Source organism: Coturnix japonica, chromosome 16 (assembly GCF_054131305.1).
Source record: "Coturnix japonica strain WE chromosome 16, WE-NBRP24, whole genome shotgun sequence".
NCBI lineage: Eukaryota > Metazoa > Chordata > Aves > Galliformes > Phasianidae > Coturnix > Coturnix japonica.
The window spans coordinates 1,638,540-1,652,144 of NC_140678.1; the positions used below are offsets into that span (position 1 = coordinate 1,638,540).

Here is a 13,605-nt window from a genome sequence, read left to right on the forward strand (position 1 = left end):
TGGTGAGGAGCAGCAAACATCCCCCCCATGGCCAAAACCCAAGGGTCATTGCTTGGGTCTGCAGCCCCAGGAGGGGCTTTGGCTTTAGGAGCAACCTCTGGTCTGCCCACCCCATTGCAACAAACCCCAACCCACACCACGTCCCCAGTGTTTGGAGCTCTGCCATGAGCCCTGCAGAACAGCTGCTCTCTTGCAGCTCCAGGTATGTTCCGTGTGGCAATGATTTGCCCCTCAGCATCACCAGCCCCCAGCATTGCAACCCCAGCATTGCAGCTCCCAGCATTGCAGCTCCAGCTTTGCAGCTCCCAGCATTGCAACCCCAGCATTGCAGCCTGAGCATTGCAACCCCAGCATTGCAGCCCCCAGCATTGCAGCCCCAGCTTTGCAGCTCCCACCATTGCAACTCCCAGCTCTGCACCCCCCCAGCATTGCAGCCCCCAGCATTGCAGCTCCTATCATTGCAGCCCCAGCATTGCAACCCCAGCACTGCAGCTCCCAGCTTTGCAGCTCTCACCACTGCAGCCCCCAGCTTTGCAACCCCAGCATTGCAGCTCTCAGCATTGCAGCCCCAGCATTGCAGCTCCCAGCATTGCAACCCCAGCTTTACATCCCCAGCATTGCAACCCCCAGCATTGCAGCTCCCAGCTTTGCGGCCCCAGCATTGCATCCCAGCACTGCAACCCCAGCATTGCAGCTCCCAGTTTTGCAGCCCCCCCAGCATTGCAACCCCAGTGTTGCATCTCCCAACATTGCAACCCCAGCATTGCAGCTCCCACCATTGCAGCCCCCAGCATTGCAGCCTGAGCATTGCAACCCCAACATTGCAGCCCCAGCAGTGCAGCAGGCCTTGACTTTGCGTTGTGCATTGCACACAGCAGCGCACATTCAGAAGGCACTAGAGGTCGATGGCAGCTCTTAATGGCCATCCAATGGGAGGTTGGGGATACACATAAGGGTCGTTTGGAACCACGAATTAATGGGGATGAATTGAGATACAAGGGCCCGTTATGGGACATGGGCCCAAACGACACCGACCCATCCGACCTCCTCGACTGTGAGGGCTCGGAACCAGCGGCCACCCCCATTGCTCGGTGGGCGGGGCGTGAAGCATCGCGCTCTCCTATTGGCTGTATTACTCGCCACTCAGAGCGGCGAGGCTTTCTATTGGATAACTAGGGACTGATGAGTTTGTAAAGCCTCTCAGTCTCCCTCCGCCGGAAAACATAGTCCCACACTTACCCTCAAAAAACAACGCTCAGCACCATATAAACCACCCCCACCCCTCCCCCTCCCCACACTGCCCCCCATACACAACTCAAAACGCTTCCACAATCACCTCCATCCCTCCATCAACCCCTCAAACACCGAGATCGGCGGAGGGATACGAGCGGAAGGAGGAGTCAAAAGAGGCGTGGCTTCGCGCCTCCTCTCAGTCGGGCGGTGGGAGGGGGTGGGGGTGGGTGGTTGTAGTGGGGCCCGGCGCGCCGGGGGCGGGGGCGCGGGGCGGGCCGGGGCGCACGCGCCGCCCGGGCCTGGAGCTCAACGAACCGCTTCGTTGCGCCCGTAACCCCGACGGCGGCACAGAACAATAGGAACCAACGTTACCAACCGGTACCGGACCGGAACCGGGCCCGGAACGGGGCCTTGAGCTCCGATAGGATCCTTCATGAGAGGCCTCAATTTCATCCCCGTTCTATATATACACGTAGCTGAGGGTTCGGTTCGACCCCCGGAACAACAGGTAATAAAACAACGTTAAGAAATTTAAGATATTTAATAAAACAACGAGATTTTTCCTCTGCCCCCCCCCCCTTCCTTAGCCCCCCCCCCCCCCCCCCATCCCTGTGTTCAGTTACGGGACAGCCGCCAACTTCTATTAACCCCCCCCTTAAACCCCCCCTTTAAACCCATTTAAACCCATTGTCCTCCGATCCCCCCCCTTTAAACCCATTGGGGTCCCTTTATTGGGGCCGCTTATCCCAGCAGTCCCGCATGGAGTTCACCCCCCCCCCCCCCATTCACCTCCACTATCAATGGGATCTATAATGGGGGGGCGGTGGGCTCTATGCTGCTCTTGGAAAGTTATGGAGGTGTGATAGGAGCTGTTGTGGCCCCCCCCATAATATGATGGGATGGGGGGGGGGTCCCGTTGGGTCTTAGCACAGCTTGGGGGTGATTCGTGTTGGTGGGGTAGGGGGGGGCTGTTTGGGACTCCCCCCACCCTATGGTGGCCTCATAGGAACTGGAGGGGGGGGGTGGGTTTACATGGCGATGCGAGGACTCCCCCTCCTTTCTATGCTGAGCCCCCCCTCCCACAAACTTAGGCCTAATGGTGCCTCGGTTCTTTGTGCCCCAGCTCAGAGCATTGAGGTTTGGGTTGTGGGGGAAGCGCTGAGTGTAGCATTGATGTGGGGTTTTGGGGTGTTTTAACCCCCCCCCCTTACCCCGATCCAACCCAGCGACCCCCCCCCCCCCCCCCCTCCCCCGGGCTGTTCTCGGGCCTTTGTGCAGCTGCGGGAGCGGAGAGAGCCGGGAGAGGGCAGGGCTGGGCGTCCCGGGACGAAGCTTTGGGTTGGAGAATAGAGGGGGATGGGGGAAAAAGAAGAGAGAGGAAAATGATTAAAAAGCAATAATTAAAGAAAATAAGCAGGGAAAGGAAAGAAGTTTTTTAAAAGGAGCTGGAAAAAAGAGGAGAAAAAGAATAAAAAGGGAAAAAGCAAATCAAGGGGCGGGCTGCGTTGTTAAAGTTGTACTGGGGGGGGTGGGGGGTCCTTGTGCCCAGTGGTTGTATGTGCTCTAAAGGCAACATCCTTATACAAAACAACCCCCAAATCCTCCTTTCTTAATGTGTTTTTCAATGTAGCAGTGGAAGCTTTTCCACGCTGGGCCGGTCTCCGGTTTGTTTTGTTGCATTAGGTTTTATTTTCTTTTAATATTAAAACTTAGTTGCAATGTGGCGTGTGGCCCCGCAGACACTTTGGGTTGTGTGCGGTTGTTTCCTTTTTGCTTTCCTTCTCTTTTTATTTCTTCTTTTTCTCTCTTTTTTTTTACCCTTATGATTAATGAGTTAAATGCATTGGCCAGCTGCCCTTTATAGCCATGAATGAGTTCCTAAAGTGAGGATGGGGGGGGGGGGGGGGGGGGCAAAGAAAAAGGGGGTCTTTCATCTCTTCCTCCCTCCCAAGGAAATGTTTTTCTATCCACCAATAAAGATCAATCTTTCCTTAAGGGGTAAATAATAATAATAACAATAATAACTGCTTTAATTTTCATTCCCTCCCTCCTTTTGGGAAGGGGCCGAAGCTGCTCCTCCATACTCAGGGCATCCCCATGAGCAGAGCTGCAGGTGCTCAGCAGCCAGAAGTTCAAACCTTTGGGGTTTTTTTGTGTTGATTTTCTTCTTCTTTTTCCCCCTTTCCTCATTTTTATAACCTACATCGAGCACCAGAAGGAGGGGGAAGCACAAACCAAGCCAGACAAGCGCCCAAGCGATAACTCACCCTGAACCCTTTGATAAACGAATTCACTTGTTCCCCCCCCCCCCCCTTCTTTTTTTCCCCCCCTCTCTTCATTTGCCGCACGCCAGGAACAGAATTGGCCCAAACGAGTGGAATTGGCAGCAAAAAAACCAACATCCAAGTGTGGCTGGTCAATAGGCTGCTTGTTCCTGCTCTGGGTGCTGTGTTGAAGGCTCTACCCGCAGCCTCTGTGTGCTGGGAACGTGCACTGGAGTTGTGTTTTCTTTCCCCTTTTTCTCTCTGTGTCTTTTTTAAATATTCATCAATGGGGTGGGTGGTTGGCTCCAGTCATTAAAATATCTCTTTCCCCTCCCCCTTGCTTTCTCTAGGACTGCCGCTGTTGAGTCTGTGGGAGTATGAATCAGCAGCAGCAGAGAATGGCTGCAGTTGGGACAGACAAAGAGCTCAGTGACCTGCTGGACTTCAGTATGGTAAGTGAAGGAGCCCCGGAGGGGGGGGGGAGCTTTAAAGGGCCCGGGGCTGTGGGTAGGGAGCTGGGAAGGGGAGGAAATGTGAGCCTGTAAATTGGACATGATGGGTTTCAGATGTGCCGTGTTTGTGTGAGTGCACATGTGCTGCAACTTGTTTATTTTTAAGTTAAAACGAAGCTGCTGCCCCTCCTGCTCCCTCCCCTCTGCCCCCCCAGCCCCTACTTACCCCCTTCAAAGCGTGTTGTTTCTTCATGGGGAGCACTCAGAGGTGGTTTTTCGGATGGGGAAATATAATGCAGTGAGCTCTGTGTTGGTGCTTATGGTGCAGAATGCTGCATGGCTGTTCCTGCCACCCTGGTTATGGACCTAATGCAGAGATGTAACTTCAGGAGCCCATTAATCAGCCTTTATTCTTCTCCCCCAACCCCAGACTATTAAACTTTTGCTCCTGCAGGTTATTCTATCTCAGTTTGAATTTTATCCAAGCTGTCCAGTATATGATTTCAACAGGACTCAGGGCACTCGTTGCTCCCTTCGCTCTGCTCTTCTATAGCCTGGAAACCTTCAGCTGCTTTTCAAAGAAACAGGACCTAAAAGTTCCCCCATGGGGATGTGTGATGCAGCTCAAGGGGAAGAGAAGTCCCACAAAGCAGGGTCAGGGTTTGTGCCCGGTGTTTGGTGACGTATGGCATTGGGTACATTGTGCCACAGCAGGGCTGGCAGGTGTAAGTGCAGAGCAGGGAGAGCTGTGTTCAAAGGAGAATAACTCTGTTGGGTTCTCTCTGTCGTGGGCTGCACCCTCACGGAGCTCACAGCTCATGTCTTGCTTTTAAGATAAGCAAACGTGCTGTGGAGATAGAGAAAACAGCTCTGCAGGAGGAGCAGCCTCTGTGCTGCTGCTGCTGGGGGAGGGAGGGGGGTGATGGGGGCCCTGGGGTGGGTTTTGTTGTACCTTGGGGAGGAAGGGGGAAGAGGAAAGGGGGGAAATATGGGGGAAAAACAGGGGCACCCACTGTGCTTGTTGTGCCTGTGGGAAGTGCTGAAGCGTGGCAGCGTTGTGCTGAGGTTGAGCAGTGGGAGCTTTTATAGGGCTGAGGTGTGTGCCTGTCCATGCAGTGCTGGGAGGGGGGGGACGTCTCCATCCCATGTAATAGGAATCCGCTATTAACTGGGCAGAGGCCCCAGTTTGCTTCTTCCTGTCGGGATGCTGTTTAGCAGCGTGATGTTCTGTGGGTGCTGGGGGGGCACTGGGTGAGGTGGATGTGTTGGAAGTGCTGCGTGGTTATTCCTGTTCTCATCCTCAGGGCAGTGCCATCCTTTGCTGCACCCATTAGGAGCGGTGCTGTGGGTCAGGCTCTGTTAGTTCCTCTTTTGCTTTGCTTTTTTTTCCTCTTAGGAAATCAAATCCCACTCACTTTCAGAAACCCAAAGCTTTATTTCCAAATGACCAAACCAGCCTCATTTGCATTCTGAGAGCTGTATTCCACGGAGAGGTCCTGACCCGTTCCCTCTGTATATGAATATTTCTCTTTTTGGAGACTAATCCTCAGCCAGGGGTTGAATTTGGGTTCAATTCCAACCCTCCTACGCTGGTGTAAACCTGGGGAATGACCAGAATTTGTCCTGAGCTCGTCTGAGGCTCCGATGTTTGGGGGCGGCTGTTTGAGGGATCAGGGCCTGCAAATGTCATTTGCCAGCGAGTGATTCGAAGACATTCCTCTCCCTGTGGGATCAGTTGGCTGTTGGGCTCCGACACAGGCTGGAATAAAGCCAGGTCCATTTCACAAACCCTCAGCTCTGCACACACACAGCCGGAGCCAGCAGAAAGAGAACGGGAACGTTGCTCCTATGGTGGTTGGGCTGCACCCATCGTCCTGGGTTGCTTTGTGTTATTGGGGTGGAGGGTTTGGGGCCAGAAAGCTCACTCTCAAATACACATATAATATATATATGTGTGTATATATGTGTATATAAATATGTGTTACGTATGTGTATATATATATATATATGGGGTATTTTGGAGTGGAGCATTAAACCACCGATGGAGGAAAACTGGAGGCATTCGGAGATGCTGGATGCGTTTTGCTTTAGTTCTTTGTTAAGCATTTCCCTTTCAGCCCCTGTAAGCTGTGGTCCCACTCTATGCTGTGCTCAGAGCTCTGTGCAGTCAGCAACAGGGTTTGCATGAGCAGGTTCGTAGCCTTAAGACTCTTTAATAAATACATCGGGTAATTACCGAGCAGCAAAGCGCTCACCTCCAGCTTCCCACCACCATCATCAGTTGACAATGAGAGTGAAAACCAAAGGAATCTGTGATGTGCATCTGGGTGAGCAGGAGCCAAACGTGTGGCTGGGAGGGCTGATCCCGCTCTGGGCTGTGCACGGTGTAAAGCTTCCCTCCTCCTCAAGAACAAATTGCTTTCTATAATTGCCCCAAAGTGCAGGTAATTTGTACTCTTGCTTTTCACCGCTGCTCCCTGGCCATGGTCCAGAGCGGGCTTGCAAAAGAGAGCTTCAAGAAAGCACCCTGCCTATTGATTCCTGTGGATGCTCGTTTAGGTGCTGTATGTATTTGGTCCTGTAGTTGCCAGGCTCTGTTTTGCAGCGTGGGATGCACCCTGTGTGTGTGTTGGGAGGTGTTTGGTCTGGTCATCCCATTCATATGCTGCTGGTGTTTGTTGTCTTGGGGAGGACTGAAGGGTCCCTGGTGGGGATGGGGGTCCGTGGGGTTGGAATCTTGGCTGTGGGGCTCAAGTGCTGCCAAGCAGGAGAGCGGCAGGAGGCTGCGTGCCAGCCTAGGGCTCTGGCAGGAGTGAAATACTGCTAACAGCCATGATTATTAGCGGAGTATTAACCATATGCTGCAGGATGCGGGGTTCGAACTCGGCGAGGGTGGGCAGTCACCCAGGATTGATCTCAGCAAGAGATCCAACCCATGAGTTGAGGGCGAACCCAAAGAGTTCCAGCAGCTCCTGCAGCACAGCAGCACCCAGTGCCCGGCTTTGGCCGAGGCACAGCGTCTGTGTTTCCGTGATAAAAGTGCTGCTTTTGTTCCAAGTGAGGTTTGCCTTACGCCGCTGTGGACGTTGGGGCTGCAGTCAGGAAGGTCTGTCTGGAATGAGCACGTCTGAAATATCCTGCTGGCAGCTGCAAGGAGCGAATTCCCTCTTCTCCCCGCATCAGCAGCTGGATGCCTTTCACTCTGCAAAATACATCTCGGGTTGGGAGCTCAGCCCTGAGGTCGGTGCAGCCCGGATTTGGGAGGTGGGAGAGCAGAGGAAGTGAGAACAGCCATTTAATGTGAGAACGCTGATGCTCCGGTGGAAGTGCCCAGTAAATGAAGTGCTGCTCGGGGCTGTTGCTATGTCTGGCAAATTCCCTTTCTTACGAGCCTGTTGTTGGGATCTGAGACTTCCACAGTGTTTGGGTTTCTGTGCTCTGGGTTTGCATCTAGTAGAGGTGCCCAAGGAGGCTGTGGATGCCCCATCCATGCAGGCATTCAAAGCCAGGCTGGATGTGGATCTGGGCAGCCTGGTCTGCTGGTTGGTGACCCTGCACATATAAGTGGGGGGGTTGAAATGAGATGAGCACTGTGGTCTTTTTCAACCGAAGCCATTCTATGGTGCTGTGATAAAGGCAGCAGTGTGAGCTCAGAGCATTTGGGGCTGTGTCAGATCCAGCTTTGGAAACTGCACAGGAGGACCTAAAATGGGGGATTTTACACAACCACTTAAATTGTGACATGATTCAAATCCAACAAAGGCCCCGTAATGACCCCATTATGGAACATGGGAGGCTGTGCAGTGTCCCCCTGGTGTGTGCCAGCCTCCCCCCCCTCCTCTCTCCCCCTGTTTATTTTTGAAGCTGAGTTTCAAGCAGAAAGGAAACTCGCAGTGGGTGGGTGAACTCGGGCTGCGAGTGACACAGGCGGGCGCTTGGAGGGGTGACTGTGCCCCATTGCTCCACACAACCCACACCGCGATGGAAAAACAGTTTGGCAGCAAAACAACCACCCCAAAAAACCAAAAAGTGATGCCGGGAGCCCTTAAAAAGATGCAGAACGAGCAGCTGGGGGTTCCCTCCTCCGCAGTCCCTTGGAGGGGAGGACAGGAACGCGGGGGCGAGGGCATCCCTGCGGGTTGGGGATTGCCCTGCGGGGGGACCCCGCTTTGCAGAGCACAGTGGAACAAGGCTGCTCATTCTCTCCACTCAAAGCCTTCCTCTGCCAGCATCTGCAAGTGGTGAGCAGAAATGCTTGTGACAAAGAGCCGACGCTGCTTTTTGTTGTTGTTGTTGTTTTGTTTTCACTGCTGGGGATTGTGATGTTTGCATGTCCCGTCCCCTGGTGCCTGCACGTAGAATGACCTGGGTTAAAAAGGTCCACAGTGCTCATCTTGTTTCAACCCCCCTTTTATGTGCAGGGTCACCAACCAGCAGCCCAGGCTGCTCAGATCCACATCCAGCCTGGCTTTGAATGCCTGCATGGATGGTGCATCCACAGCCTCCTTGTGCAACCTGTTCCAGTGCATCCACACAAGTTGGACCTCCTTTTGGAAAAGGGCTTCTGACCACTTTGCTTTCTCACACTGCAGCAGGGAGGGAGGTGGGCACAGCTCGGGGCAGCAGGTTCTGCTTTCCATCCTTTCAGAGCTGTTTGCAGAAAGCAGCACCGTGGCACTGCAGAGGGAGGCAGGCTGTGAGCCTCAGCGCTGTGAGGGTTGGTTTCTTTTGTAGCCCGACTTCCTGAGGAAGCAAAGCTTGTGTAGCAGTGGGGGGCCGGGCCCCCAGAGCCCCCCTAGAGCTCCAGACCCTGATGGCATGAGGCTGTAGGAGCCTGCAGGCTGCTGGGAGCCCATGTGTGTACATATATATGATCCCAAATGTCTGCTCTTTGAATGGCAGTTGGTTTCTATGCTGTTCCCTTTGCATCCCTGCAGTGTGTAGCTGTGTTTTGTCCTCACTAGTGTTTGTAACTGGGCTGGTTGTGTACAAAGGAGCATCTCTGGCCATGGGCAGGCAGTGGTGATGTTAGGGCACGGAGCTGCCTTCCTGCAAGCTCCGCCGCTGTTGCATTGTTTAATTTTCAAAGCATTAAACTTTGGAGTTACCCAGATGTTGCAAAGCACGAACTAATAACACTTGGAATGGGGCTGGTGGTGAAAGTAGCCGGAGTGGCAGAGGATATGAAAATGGGAATTCAGCAGGCGTTTCCCACCGCTGGTTTTATTGGCTGAGGAGAAGAATCAGTTTTCTGCCTCACGCAGGTGCATCTCAGATGTTAAATAGCAGCTTCTGAAGGTCTCCTTGCTCACACTATGAATGTTCGTGCAGGTTTGCCGATGGTGGTTGCTCCCAGGCTGAGGATGAGGGCTGCAGCAGCGCAGCAACCAACAGCCAGCACTGCCCAGTTTGCAAAATGAATTTGTGTTGTTTGCGATGGGTTTAAATGCTTCTGTGCTGGGTGGGAGTGTTTTATGAATGGAGGCAGCCCCCTTGGGTTCCCTTTGGTCTGGGGAAAGAACTGTGGCTTCTGATGCTGCTTGGATGGCTCTCAGTCGCACCTAAGGAACCAGACGTGCTGTGTACACAAGAGGAGTTCATGCACGTAGGAATGTGTGTGTGTGCATCCGCACGCAGCTGTGCTGCTCTCCTGGCCCTCCTGATGTATGCAGCAGGGGCACGAGGAGAGCAAAGTTTTTTGCATCAGTAAAGCACTCCTGTTTCCCCCCACCCCCCCATCCTCAGTGCTGACCCCCCTCTTTACATCAGCGCAGCAAAACTCACATACTGAAATCTCCTTTCTCTCTCATCTTTCTGTTTTTCTAGATGTTTCCCCTGCCAGTGGCTAATGGAAAAAACAGACCCACGACCCTAGCAAGCACTCAGTTTGGAGGATCAGGTATTGTCATCTTCAATTTTATTTCTTTTCTTCTTAACAACATAAAGTCTGCTGTAATTAAATGCATATTTGCTTCCAGAGCCTTGAATGGAGCAGGTCTGGTAGTTCTGTGTGTTTTTCTGATGGCTCTTTGCTGCTGTTTCTTTGGATGCTCTCTGTTACCCCATGTAACAGAGGGTTTGTGCTGGGCAGACAGTCCTTGTTGGTCTGTTAAGCTGCTTAGATGAATGTGTGTCTGCAGATGTACAGAGAAAAGTCTTTCAGGGTGTATGGACAGCACTGAGGAGATGCTTTGGTGGTGCTCTGCTGTCCAAAAGGTGTGATTGGGGTACCTGCCCTGCTCAGCTCCCTGCTGCAGGTATGATGGATCTCTCTGTTCCCAAAGGTTCCTTTTGCAAAGCCCTCCTGGCCACCCACCCCCAGGCAGCTCGGAGGTGGCAGCAGGGCTGTGTGGAGCTGCTGCATGAGCCCATATACAAGCATTGGGCTGCTGAGCCCATCCCACCTGCACCGAGCACCAGCAGCACTGAGCTGCAGCTGTGTAGTGAAGGGGCTGCCTCCATCCCTCACGGGGCTTTGGGAACCCACCCAGCTGTGATAATGGGTTCATTGAAGGGCACAGAGCTTTCAGATGTCAGAAAGGAGCGTGGTGGGGATTAATTTGAGGCTGAAGTGGGGAATGAGGGGACAGCATTGTGCTGGGCTTTTGCTGCCTGGAGAAGCTGTGTTCCATGCAGGGCTGTCTGCAGCCCATAGCATGCAGGAAGCTGGGGTGGATAAAACTTGACCTTCTCAGCCCCAGTTCCACTTGAGCTATCCAGGGACCTCCTGGCCATGCCAGCAGCATTGCCTATGTCCAGCCCTGGGGAATACTTCTGGCAGGGAGCGGTGATGTACAGCATGCAGGGGATGCTCTGCTCTGTTCTGCTGTGCTCTTCCTGATTGAGGAAGCGTGGAGCTTTCACCCTGCTCGGCTGCTTGTCAGGATGGCTTTGAGCAGATGCTTTCTCATGGAGGTAAGCTGCTGAGTGGGTGCTGGAGGAAATTCAAGGGCAGAAACTCTTCAGGTTCTAACCCAAATGGAAGCTGTGCTTCGTAGCAAGCATTCCTACATGTGTGCATGTGCCTGTGCTTTCTGCCGTTCAACCAATCCACCCAAAAGACATGAGAGAGAACAGCCCTGGAGTTGAGCTCCCATTAATTCGTTTCCTGCTCAGAGGCTGCCTTGGCTGCAGGCTCTGCAGGGCTGGCCAGAGGGGAAGCTGCAGGCAGGGCTGTGCTCAGCAGCCATGCGGTGACCAGACCCCCTCTGCTTGGCTGGGCAGCTGCCGAAACATCACAAAAATCCTTTCTTTTTTTTTTTTTTCCTTTCTTCCCCCTCTCTTTCGGGTGAGTGAAAGGTAATGTTGACACCACCCTTCCTTTGGGCTGCTGCTTTTTGAGTCTGGCTGTGAGCAGTTCATAAAAAACAGAGGGTTGATATTATACAACAGAGGTTGCACAATCGCTGCCGTCCCGGTCTGGAGGCCGTGGGACAGCTCTGTCCTACAGCTTGGCTTGGGCTGCTCCAATAACAGTATTACCTCTTATCCTTAATGCTCTTTGGAGAATGGGAGCTGTGTTTGGGACTCCCCTCTTACCCCTGGTGTCTGAGGATGGATTTTTGCTGGCTGGGGGAATAGCTGCAGTGAGATGCTTTGTGCAGGGGTGCAGTGCTGGAAGGATCCGTGCTGTCTAAATGAGATCCTAGGCAGTGACAAGGGCTGGTTTTCATAGTTTGTGGGTGCTGGTTTTGCTTAATTTAACATTGCTATCTCATTGTTACAACAATCCCTGGATAACAAACTGATGTTATCTGACGTGCATTAAATAATGGTGTTCCGTGCTTCTGCCCACCATTGGAAATATGAATTCCAATGTGGAATTCCAAGTGGCCCCTCGCTTTTCATCTCCCTTCTCCTTGGTAAGTCCCACTGCTGTTATTTCTCACTCCCAATGATCTCAAGGCTCCTTTGGACTTTGTCCTTTAGGCAGCAGCAGGTTGTGGGATCCATGCACTGCTCCCTGCCCATCACTGTGCCCCATTCACCAGGAGGAGGCTTTCACTTCCTGAGCCCAGCTGGTCAGTAAAGAGACACAGCACACTGAGAAAACCTCCCCAAGTTCAAATCCTCTCCAAATCCCAATGAATAAGTGCCTTGGCTGCCCCTGAGTGTGTGGGTGGCCCCGGGAGGGGGACCTGCTGCTCTTCGGAGCCAGGAAACTCAAAGTGTTAACACAAGCCCTCCAGCTCTGAGATCTCTTTGCTTTTATATTTGTCTCCTGGTTTTATTTTAAGCTCTGCCACTGTTTCCCTCATTTCTGTCCTCAAATGCACCAGGGAGGAACTGGTTTAGCTATCCTGCTGCCTGGACAATTCAGCACCTCCGCTCTGTGCTTTTTTGGCACGACTCAACCCAACAATTGCCACTAGGATGGAGCTGACGTCATGCACAGGCCACAGCATTTATAGCATGGAGGTTGGCCTTCCTGAGGCTCTGAGCTGCAAGAAGCATTTTCCAGCCTTGGCCATGCTATTTGCTGCTGGCATTTTATCTTAGGCCTGGCTCTCAGCGTGCGCCTGTCATCTCACTCCTAGAAGGATGGTGCTTTGTCATCCCTGTGCTGCATCTGTGGCCCCATCTCGTGGTTTGCAGAGGACCACTGCAAGCAAATCGCTTTGCCCCAGTGTGCTTATTAAAGTTGCACCTCTGTCGGGGAGCCGTGTGCTGAACTGTGTATGGAAATAACCATCTTTCATTGACATTTAATACAGGAGTAATAGGAGGCAAAGAGAGATCGCCTCGTCTCTTTGCAGTGTCTTTTCTTACTTGCTTTGTGCTGAAGGGAGCTTCTGTGTCCGAGATCTCACAGGTGGGTTCAGAGGGGGGTGGTTTCCTCCTGGTCTGCACTGCAGTCCCCCCCTCTAAATGTGTTCAGTGCCTTTTTGCTGGGGAGACAAGGCCGGTTGTTGGGGAATTGCTTTGATCAGGGCAAGTTCATAAAGTACATCTGAAGCTGGCGAACCAGAGAGCTTTTCAAAGAGTTACAAGCTGGTGCATGTAACAGATTTGAAGTTTCAGTCTCCCGAACAAAGCGAATGCATTCTCCCTGGAGGCAGGTGAGTCTGTGTGCCCTTTGAAAGCCTGCTTTAAACAGCATTCAAACTTGGATACCTGTGGCAACAGCACCGGGAGTAATAAATCCTCTGTAAGACGAGGCTGCCTGTGTCATTGGTGCTACAGGTGAGCTGCTGGAAGGTTTAATGAGGGTGTGCGTGCGTGCAGCCGTGGGTCAGGATCACAGTGAAGGCAATGGGGTTGGAGCACTGTGCTGGCAGCAATTGGGTTTCAGGCTGCAGAATGGCATTCACAACTATTTGCCATAGTGAGGAAAAGGGGCTTTTATTAGTAAGGCTGTATCACGTTTCTGTACAAACTGCCTCGAGTCCCCACATGTTTTGCTTGTGTTGAAGTGGGAGTGATGGGCTGTGTTTGCTATTTTGATATGTGATGGAAAGCAGACGTGAGGGATGCAATATGGGACTTGCTGTTTTGGAACTGACACTTCCCATTGCAGCGTGTCCCTTGTGCTGCCTGTGTATATCATGTGTGTGTGTCACCAAAGCAGGAGCTGCAACAGCAAGGAGTCGATCAGAGCATTCTGTTGGCATCACAGCATCTTCCAAATACAAATGACTTCTGACCCTTATCAAAGG

At 52.6% G+C, this 13,605-nt stretch overlaps 1 protein-coding gene across 35 annotated transcripts in view; it reads left to right on the forward strand.

Moving 5' to 3' along the window:
* The first annotated feature begins 1,492 nt into the window (after positions 1-1,492).
* Positions 1,493-13,605, forward strand: part of TCF3 (transcription factor 3) — a 53,900-nt gene continuing 41,787 nt past the window's right edge. For all 35 annotated transcript variants that reach the window (XR_001559704.3, XR_001559705.3, XR_014935016.1 and 32 more), the window contains exons 1-3: positions 1,493-1,741; positions 3,848-3,949; positions 9,776-9,848. Coding sequence is in view for 32 of the 35 variants with exons in the window: in XM_015886498.3 (XP_015741984.1) it covers positions 3,875-3,949; positions 9,776-9,848 (148 nt within the window). In the remaining 3 variants the exon portion in view is untranslated. The remainder of the gene's footprint in view (positions 1,742-3,847; positions 3,950-9,775; positions 9,849-13,605) is intronic.